Source organism: Macaca thibetana, chromosome 15, assembly GCF_024542745.1.
Source record: "Macaca thibetana thibetana isolate TM-01 chromosome 15, ASM2454274v1, whole genome shotgun sequence".
NCBI lineage: Eukaryota > Metazoa > Chordata > Mammalia > Primates > Cercopithecidae > Macaca > Macaca thibetana.
Genome location: NC_065592.1, coordinates 25,187,083 through 25,197,158, shown reverse-complemented (window position 1 = coordinate 25,197,158; position 10,076 = coordinate 25,187,083). Strand labels below are relative to the sequence as shown.

The window sequence follows — 10,076 nt, the reverse complement described above, 5'->3', positions numbered from 1 at the left end:
CCTTGTAGGCATGTAAGATTTGCTTTTTTGAAATTAAGATTTTTTTAAATTCGGAGTATTTACTACACTATGTCTAATGTGTTTATTGATAGACTTGGGTTTGAATGTACCATCTTACTAATAAGTCTTTCTATTGGTTTTTCTCTTACTGTGTTCTTTTCTTTTTTTCTGTCTTTTTTCCTTCTTTTGAATTAAGGTTGTTTGTTCTGGGTAATTTCTCCTTTATTAGCATATGAAGTATACTTTTCTTTTAGTTCTTATCCTAGATTTAACAAGCATCCTTGACTAACTGAAGTGTATTATAAGTGGTCACTTCTACCATTTTCTGGACAACCCAGCAACTACACAATTCTTTTTTTTTTTTTTTTTTTTTTTTTTTGAGACAGAGTCTCCCTCTGTGGCCCAGGCTAGAGTGCAGTGGCACAATCTTGGCTCACTGCAACCTCCTGCCTCCCAGCTTCAAGCGATTCTCCCGCCTCAGCCTCCTGAGTAGCTGGAATTACAAGTGTGCACCACCACACCCTGACAATTTTCGTATTTTTAGTAGAGACAGGGTTTCACCATATTGTCCAGGCTGGTCTCGATCTCCTGATCTCAAGTGATCCACCTGCCTCAGCCTCCCAAAGTGCTGGGATTACAGGTGAGAGCTACCAGGCCTGGCCCCAACAACTATACAGTTCTTTCACCTTTCTACCTGTTGTGGTAGTCTTGTCATGGATTTCAGTTTTCTCTGTATTTTAAGCCACAACAGACATTCTTATTAATGCTTTCTAGAGTCAATATTCATTTAGATTTATTCACGTTACTTTTTATTACTTTTTATTTGTTATTTCTTTTTTATTACCCTTCGTTCCTTTCTGTATTTCTGTGCATCTATTTTGGATCCTTCTTCTCCTGGAACTAACTTTAGAATTTTTCTTCAATATAGTATCATATTTAGTATAGTATATTTAGAAATACCTTTAGTGTTTTTCTTTCAGTACGGATCTTGTGATGAATTCAATTTTTGTTTGCTGAGAAGTGTGTATTTTGTTTTTGTTCTTGGAAGATATTTTTGGTAAGTAAGGAATTCTAGGTTAGTGCAGTTATTTTCTTTTCACCTTTTGAAAATGTCTTTGGTTTCTATTGTTTCTGTTGAGAAGTCATCTGTCAGCCCCATTGTTGCTCTTAACATTTTCTATGAGTTTTAGCAGTTATATTCTGATGTGCCTAGCTGTAGCTTTTAAAGTATTTTTCCTGCTTGTGCTTGTTCACAGCACATCTTGAATCTGTGACATGATATCTTTCATCACGGCATTCACCCTCTTCTCTCATCTTGTTCAGGACTCTAATGATAAGTGTTAGACCTTTTCACTATATCTCTAAGACACTTCTTGGTATTTTTCCATTCTTTTGGCTCTTTGTGATTCAGTCTGGATATTTTCTACTGACTAGTCTTCTCCATTAATCTTGTCTTCATTTGTGTTTAATCCTATCAGTTGAGTTTTTTTGTTAACCCTATGTTTCATTTAAAAGTCAATCCAGTTTCTAACTTTTTTTTTTTTTTTTAAGAGGTAGGGTCTTGCTTGTTGCCCAGGCTGGAGTGGGCACAATCACAGGTCACTGCAGCCTTAAACTCCTGGGACCTAAGACTCCCAAGTAGCTAGGACGATAGGCAGGTGCCACCACGCCTGGCCAATTTTTAAATTTTTTGTTGAGACGGGATTTTGCTGTGTTGTCCAGGCTGATCTCGAACTTCTGGCCTCAAGTAATCCTCTTGCCTCTGCCTCCTAAAGCACTGGGATTACAGGTGTGAGCCACCATGCCCAGCCTGAGTTTTTAATTTCATCTATCATAACGTTCAGTTCCACAATTTTGTTTTTTAAAAAATAGTTTCCAGTTCTCAAATGAAATTACCAATCTTGTCATCTATTCTTCTCAATATTTAATTGTACTGCTTTTTTTTTTTTGAGACGAAGTCTCGCTCTATCACCCAGGCTGGAGTGCAGTGGCGCGATCTTAGCTCACTGCAAGCTCCGCCTCCCAGGCTCACGCCATTCTCCTGCCTCAGCCTCCTGAGTAGCTGGGATTACAGGTGCCCGCCACCACGCCTGGCTAATTTTTTTTTGCATTTTTAGTAGAGACGGGGTTTCACCGTGTTACCAGGATGGTCTCGATCTCCTGACCTCGTGATCTGCCTGCCTCGGCCTCCCAAAGTGCTGGGATTACAGGCGTGAGCCACCACGCCCTGCTAATTGTACTGCTTTTAAAGTTCATGTCTGCAAACTCCAATATCTGTTTTTTTTTTTTCCTTTTGCTCTTCAGTTGGTCTTATTTTTTGATATTCATGGTAATTTTTCATTAAATGCTAGATATTTTGAAAAATGAAATATCAAAGGAGATATACAAGGCTCTGGATCTTCCCTCAGACAGGATTTACTTTTACCTCTGGGAAAAGTAGGCTTGAGATAAACTTGACCCTGGGCTTTGTAAGAGCTAGTCTAGTTGTGATTACACCTTACTCTCAGGCTGTAGCCCTTCAGGGGTTTTAGCTAATATATATATATGTATATAAATATGTGTGTATATATACATATATGTGTATTAATATATATTAATATATAATATATATAATATATTTATATTATATATATAAATGTAATATATATATATATCTCTAACCAGGACTCCTCTTTCATGGTGAGTCCTAAACCTCCAATTTTTGTTACCCCAAGCTGTGAGACTTCTGAAAGCTTTACTCTGCTTTTCAGCTACTTGTACTCTGCTTAGGACTTGGCAGGTGCCTCAAGGGGATAAGAAGGCTTCATTGTTCATCTCCTCTCTCTGTACTTTCCTCTTCAGCATCTTGGCCCCTCATGTCCTCACTATGTTGATATCTCTCTGATGCATTCAAACACACTTAAGAAAAAAGAAAACAATTGCTTTTAAACTGCTGTCAGCAGGAGGGTTGGTCTGATATAAGCTAGTTTGCCATGATCAGAAGTAAATCCAGCTGTGGCCTCCATGATTATTGTTATTGTTATTATTTGAGAATCCTTCAAAGAAAGATGTCACCCTGTGTCTGAGAGCTCTTTAAAAAAGTCACAGGATGGAGGCTTCTTTGCATCCCTTCTGTGAAGGAGTTTCTAAATTATCAAAATAGGAAGTGACATTTAAGGAGCATCTTTTTTGTGTAAAGCACCTGCTATAGTTGTTGCAGGAAGCAGCTCCAAGAAATAAGGAACATGGGGTTTGCTGGAGAAGGAAAGTGGGACCCTGGCATGGGAGGAGGTGAGGAATGCACAGGACAAGGGGAATCTGGGTAAGAGGGTGGGTCCAGTGGATACAGTATGAGAACGGGCAGTGGAAGAGGACTCTGGACATGAGGTCTGGGAAAGTGAACTGTATCTTCACCCAACGGATGCCAGTGGGGTCTCATCCCATGGGGAAGAGGTGCCACAATGCTGTGAGCTGACAACTCCGCACACATGTGGTAAGCCCCTCTGCTTCCTTCCAGCTATAGTTCTTTTACCTTTTCCTGCTAAATATTGCCAACCTTCTTAATAATGGCCATCCAGATGTCCCACAGGCCCCTCCAGCTTGGAATAGCCCAAAATTAAGTGATCTGCTGTGTGTTGTCCACTTGGCCTCAATACCACAAGGACCTCATTCTCCAGAATCTTCTTTCCTGTACGGTTCTGAGTTAGAATTGGCCAGCCTTGCTTGAGAAATATGACTCAAGGCCCTCTTCATCCTTACTGCTGCTGCCCTACTGTAGGCCTGTATCACTGTCTGTCCTGATCACCTAGGCAGTTGCTTAATTTGTTTTGTTTTGTTTTGGTAGAGATGGGGTCTTGCTGTGTTGCTCAGGCTGATCTCAAACTCCTGGCCTCAAGTGATCCTCCTGTCTCTGCCTCCTGTAGTTCTGGGGCCACAGACATAAACCCAGCCTCTTAATTGGATTTCTGCATTAGTCATGATCCAATTGGGAGACAGAAACCACATAACAATTTGAATATGAGAAGTTTAATGTAAGTACTAACTAGAACAGGGGATTGGAGTAATGAAGGAGTGGTAAGAAGTCAGGAGAGCTTTAAAGAATATAGGAATAATGGACATAAGGAGCAGCCAGCACCCCTAGAACTAAGAAAGAACACCCCCAGGCTCTATCCCCAGCTGAGATCCAGATCTTGCTGGGAAGGGGGTGGCTGTGGCTTACAATGGCAGAGAAGTCTGGGAGAATGTTCTAGAGTCTGCCCTTGGGTGCCAGGGATATCTGTCATGGAACGGTGTCTGATTAGAGGCACACCTCCTATTTGTGGGGGACACTAGGAGAAGCTGTTAGTTGCAAAGTGCTACTGACCACCATCCTCTGCAGGATTCCTGTTCTGGAAAAGTTGCCTGCACTGCAGGAGGGTGATGTTGGAGAAGCTGTGAGTTGTGTGCTGTTAAGATGGGCCCCTTACAACCAGGAAGGAAGGCCCCTTCCTCCTCCAATGTCTCTAGCACCCCCTCCTGACAGAGCCTAACATTGCACCAACTACCAACATAAAAATATTTAAAGGGCCAGTTCCATTTTTGAAGAGCAGGCAATGAACAGTCAATTTGGGGTCCAGAGCAATAACTGAATGTCATTCTACCATTATCGAGGGGCTGCATAACCAAGTGGTTAAAAGTGTGGACTCTGCAGTTGCGTTTTTGAGTTCAAGTCTTAGCTCTGGCACTTAATGTGAATTAGTGTAAACCTTAAAAGGTTTATTTAACCTGTGTCTCAGTTCCCTAATCTGTAAAATCAGGTAGTAATAGTTCTAACCTTTTTGGGTTATTTTGCTGATTGGGTTGATATTTATGAAGCACTTAGAAGAGGACCTGGCACAGAGTAAGCAATGTACCGGACTGTCTATTGCGATTATTATTATACTCAAATCGTGGTGACATGCACCTGTAATCCCAGCTACTTGGGAGGCTAAGGCAGGAGAATCTCTTGAACTCGAGAGATGGAGGTTGCAGTGAGCTGAGATCACGCCACTGCACTTCAGCCTGGATGACAGAGCGAGACTCTGTCTCAAAAAAAAAAAAAAAAAAAAAAAAAAAAAAAAAATCCGTCCTTCAAATTGTAGCCAGGATGGGCTTTTCATTGAAGGTGTGACTTTTACTCCACAATCCCATGGCCATATTCCTTTATTCTTCACTTTTCTGAGGCAGGGCAGGCACAAGGAGTGTTAATTAATAAGTTGTCTTCTGGCCAGGTGCAGTGGCTCACGCCTGTAATCCCAGCACTTTGGGAGGTTGAGGTGGGCGGATCACCTGAGGTCAGGAGTTTAAGACCAGCCTGGCCAAAATGGCAAAAACCTGTTTCTACTAAAAATACAAAAATTAGCTGGGTGTAGTGGCACGTTCCTGTAGCTACTTGGGAGGCTGAGGCAGGAGAATCCTTGCACCTGGGAGGTGGAGGTTTCAGTGAGTGGAGATCATGCCACTGCCCTTCAGGCTGGGTGACAGAGCAAGACTCCATCTCAAACAAACAAACAAAAAGGCGTTGTCTTCCAACTCACCTTGTTTGTTATGGTCTAATGTCCCCTCAAATTCATATGTTGAAATCTTAACTCCCAAGGTGATGGTTTCAGAATTGCAGACTTTGGGAGGTTTAGGAGGATTAGGTCATGAGAGCAGAGCCCTCATGATTGAGATTAGTGCCCTTATGAAAGAGCCTGAGAGAGACCCCTCACCCCTTCTGCTATGTGAGAACACAGCAAGAAGCGCCCTCTATGAGGAACGGGCCCTCACCAGACACTGATTCTGCTGGGGCCTTGAGCTTGGATTTCCCAGCCTCCAAAACTGTGAGAAATAAACTTCTGTTGTTTGTAAGTCACCCAGTTATGGTATTTTATTTTAGTAGCCCGAACAGACTAAGGCACTGTTCATAGTACAAAAGTCGGAAATCAGGACTGTGTCACTTTGTTGCTTAAAACTCATCTGTGGCTTCCCATTATTTTCAAGATAGAGTCCAGCTCCCTTTCCCTGGATACAAAGCTCTTGGTGTTCTGCTCACCTCCCACCAAACCCTGGCTCAGGTTTTCACTTGAGTTACTCCAGACTTGGTACTTTGCTACCCTCATGCCTTCCCGGGTCGTGTCCCTATTTTCCAACTTTGCTGATTGTATTCCCTCCTTCTGGAATATCATCCCCTCTCCTTTTGGCTAACTCCCTTTCAACCTTCAGAAAACTGAAGCCCCATCTCCTCCAGGAAGCCTTCCATGAATCCCCAAGTCAGTGGCAAAATGCTTCTTTGTCATTTTGCTCTCCAAGTGTTTGCCCTGTTATGGCAGAGGGATACACTTCTGTGCCTGGCTCCCTGGCTAATGTGGAAACCATGTGGGGTCCTCTGCATGGTAATCACAGTCGCATGCTCCGTGTTTCAGCACGAGCAGTGCTGCGTATCTGCACTGGCTACGTGTTGCATAACTCTAGGGCTGCTGTTTGCAGAGTTTTTCACAACCTGCCCTGCTGTTCCCTGTGGCCCTGAGCGTCAAATGGAGTCGCACAGTAGGTGAGCAGAATTGTGTGCCCTCAAGCTCTGGACGTTTATGACAGCGGCCTGTTATGCAAACTGGCCTCTCCTAATAGAGCACTTCCTTGTTAGGTTGGTTAGGAGTGACTGAAAAAAAATGTGTTAATGTGTTAAAATGATAAAACCGCATTTCTTTCCAAGAGGTGCCAGGGTCTAATTCTTGGGAATCACAGAGGTAGGGCTGGCAAAGGGGGAAGGAGGAGAGACACTTCCTCTGATGTGACCACGGACTTTAATTGGAGGCAGCTCCCCCAATGGTGGCTTTTTCAGAAGCTGGAGTGACTCTTGGTGGTGGCACAGGGATGGCTCAGACATCTTCTCCTCCTGCAGGGGAGTTTCTGAATCAGTCTTCATGACTCCTGTCCACCACCCTCTTCCTCATGGAAGCGCAGCAGCCGTGCAGCCTCAGGGACCACGTGGGTGCCGCCGACTAGAATGCTCATGGCCTCCTGAGGGTGCACGCCTTGAGCATCACGCGTTTGTCATGGGGGAGGTGTGGATGTCTGTTTGGTGCAGTACTGTGGAGAGAATTTGTGTTCAGATCTGAAAGAACAGAGGAATAAACTTATCCTGGGTAAAGGCTTTGAGTGATACGTGAATAACCTATCTTGTCCATACTCCACTCAGAGACTCCTCAGATCATTCATGGCTTTAAAAATAAAAGTTTGCTTGTGTGAGCTAAGAATGATCTCAAGCTGGGTAAAGCAATGGAGATTTTAGAGTTCACTCATTACCTCAGCATGGCCCAGCTGATCCTAATACACATCCACAGATATCATTTGCTGAATGTCTTCTTTGTGTGTGGCCATATGCATTCACTTACACACAGTGTCTCCCTTCATCTTCTAACAGCCTGCACAGTGGGCGATATATTATCGTTATCCTCATTTTGGAGAGAAGGATGCTGAGGCTTAGAGAGGGAGGGTCGGCGACATGCCCAAATTCAGTAAGCAGCCGAGGCAGAGTTTAAACTACCATCTAATAAAATACCACAAACTCAGTGAGAAATTAAATGAATCAATAAACTACTATGGAGGACTAAAGCCAGTGATTTCAACGAATATCTGCTACCTAATAACTAATCTCTAATAACTCATAGAGTCTTTAGGTTGTGTCGTTACAGGTTTGAGTATGCCCTTTCCACACTCCCAGAAGGCTGAAGGAAATCTGAGCATGTCCCAGCAGGAGGTGGCTGGGGAGGCCGAGGCACAGAGAATCATCAGATGTTCCCGACACTATCATACACCCACTCCTGGAACCTACTAAAGGACCGTGGATGATGCTGTTGGAACATTCTTGGATTGTGGAAGCCAGCAGTGGTAGAAGACCCCTCGCTGGTCTTGCGGCAACAACAGAAGATCTTGGACCCCATGTTTTGGTGGGCGGTGGGAGGAGGAAAGGGCACTGGGGCTCCTGGCTCTGCAGCTCCAATCCCAGAAACCCATTGTTATTTAAGCACTGGGTCATAGTGGGCCCTCCCCTCTCTCTGACCTGCTGTAGCTCCCTGTGGCCAGCAGTTCCAGGCCCACCTGCCTGGGCCCACCACTCTGAGGGCCGGTCTTTCCTCAAGCGTGCACATTTCTCCTACCTGTGGAAAGGACTTGGAGCCTCCACTCTGCCAGTCTTTACCTGTAGGGTCGCCTTCTTGAACCGCAGATGTTGGAGGTCCGGCACAGTTCTCTGGGCAGCGTCGTTTTCTAGATGAACTTAAGACTGTAGCTGAAAAACGTGAATCTCTTCTTTGCCAGGTCCCATAGCAGCAGAACCCCAGGAGATGCGGCAGCCCACGGAGACAAGCTCGTGTTTAAGAGTCAGATTTGCCTTCTCTCTAGGTGTGTGTGTGCTCTTGGGTGGGTTCTGTAATCTCTTCGTGCCTCACTTTATTTTATTTTATTTATTTATTTTTTGAGACAGAGTCTTGCTTTGTAGCCCAGGCAGGAGCGAAGTGGCATAATCATAGCTCACTGCAACCTTGAACTCCTAGGCTCAAGTGATCCTCCTGCCTCAGCTTCCTGAGTAGCTGGGACTCCAGATGTGTGACACCAAACCTGGCTATTTTTTTTTTTTTTTTTTACTTTTTGTAGAGACGGTATCTTGCTATTCTTCCCAGGCTGGTCTTAAACTCTTGGCCTCAAGTTGTCCTCCTGCCTCGGTCTCCTAAAGTGCTGGAATTACAGGCATGAGTCAATTTGCCCAGCCACTGGCCTCCCTTTCTTATCTGGAAAATGGGAACAGTAATACCACCTTGGAGTGATGAGTGTTTAATTGTCTGTAAACTGGCCACTCTGATGGGAGGTGCCTCAAAGTGCTTTCTGTGCTCATTGTCTTCCCATATGGTTTGTTGGCTCCATTATTCCAGCTGGGCCCAGGTCCCACGGGAGCATGATGATGCAGCTCAGCTTTGCTGGTCCCAGTCCTGGCACTGCCACTAACTTGCTGTGTGGCTTTGGGCTAGCCCATGCTGAGGTCCCCCGCATCTGCCACAGGAAGTCAGTGTGCTGCATCATCCATCTTTCCAAGGATTCTCCCAGCTCTGATGACCCAAGGTTGTAAGTCTATCTTATTCCCAACCTCCTTTCTCTTTTCCAGGCTCTGGCCATCTGCTCTTGCTCCCCTTTCTCTGTGGCCAAAGCCCCACTTTGGAAATTTCCATCATCAGTGGTCGTGTGTCAATCACAGCACACTGGGTTCACTCCATGGCCTCATCCTTGGGCAGTGGCTTCCCACCTGTCCAATGCTCCTCTCCAGCCTCAGTCACCAGCATCTCTTACTTGGATTATTGCAACGGCTCCAAACCATCAGCATTAAGCATCAACACAGATGAATCCTCCTCCTACAGACATTAGATCATGTCACACCTCTGCCCAGAACCTCCCAGTGGCTTCCAGTATCATGCAGAGTAAAAGAAAAGTCCTTCCCTGGGCCTCTCGAAACAACTCATAATCTAACCATTTATCCACCTGTCCCTCACTGTCTACTGCTACTTTACCCTTCATCCCTTTCCTGCCATACCAAACATACTGCTCTTTGCGTTTGCTCCACCTTCTGCTGGAATGCTCTTCCCCTAGAGATCCACAAGATTCATTCTCTCACTTCTTTCAAACCTTTGCTTAGAGAACACTTTATCTTTTTTTCACTGCAAACTCCGCCTTCGGGGTTCAAGCGATTCTCATTCCTTAGCCTCCTGAGTAGCTCGGATTACAGGCACGCACTACCATGCCCGGCTAATTTTTGTGTTTTAGTAGAGACGGGGTTTCACCATGTTAGCCAGGCTGGTCTCGAACTCCTGACCTCAGGAAATCTGCCTGCCTCGGCCTCCCAAGGTGCAGGGATTATAGGTGTGAGCCACCACACCCAGCCATGAACACTTTTTCTAGTGAGGCCTTCTCTGGCCCATTTACTCTATTTAATTCTCTCCATTTATTCCCTCTGTTTAAGCCTCCTCCCCACTCCCAGCACTCTCTATTTCCCTTCCCCACCTCATGCTTCTCTGCAGCCCTTGTCATGTTCAGAAGTAGCCTAGAAT

The 10,076-nt window shown here is 44.9% G+C and overlaps 1 protein-coding gene across 3 annotated transcripts; it reads right to left on the bottom strand.

The window, feature by feature from the left end:
* Positions 1 to 6,765: 6,765 nt before the first annotated feature.
* TEX53 (testis expressed 53) lies at positions 6,766 to 7,971 on the bottom strand. 3 transcript variants are annotated; one of them, XR_007719690.1, is made up of 3 exons: positions 7,814 to 7,971; positions 7,285 to 7,403; positions 6,766 to 7,093 (listed from the first exon to the last, which is right to left on the bottom strand). XR_007719690.1 is itself a non-coding variant. In XM_050760677.1 (2 exons), exons 1-2 carry the CDS (start codon positions 7,920 to 7,922, stop codon positions 6,990 to 6,992), a joined length of 213 nt encoding a protein of 70 aa, XP_050616634.1. In that variant the 5' UTR covers positions 7,923 to 7,971; the 3' UTR covers positions 6,766 to 6,989. The 3 variants fall into 3 exon arrangements, 1 of the variants encoding a protein (XP_050616634.1); XR_007719691.1 differs by lacking the exon at positions 7,285 to 7,403 and having other exon boundaries at positions 6,766 to 7,068; XM_050760677.1 differs by lacking the exon at positions 7,285 to 7,403.
* Between the last annotated feature and the right edge of the window lie 2,105 nt (positions 7,972 to 10,076).

Coding starts and splice junctions, on each gene's coding strand:
- TEX53 (XM_050760677.1), bottom strand. CDS start 7,922: ATGGGGTCCAAGATCTTCTGTTGTTGCCGCAAGACCAGCGAGGGGTCT. Junction 7,094..7,813: donor GCATCATCCACGGTCCTTTA/GTAGGTTCCAGG, acceptor CTGTTCTTTCAG/ATCTGAACACAAATTCTCTC.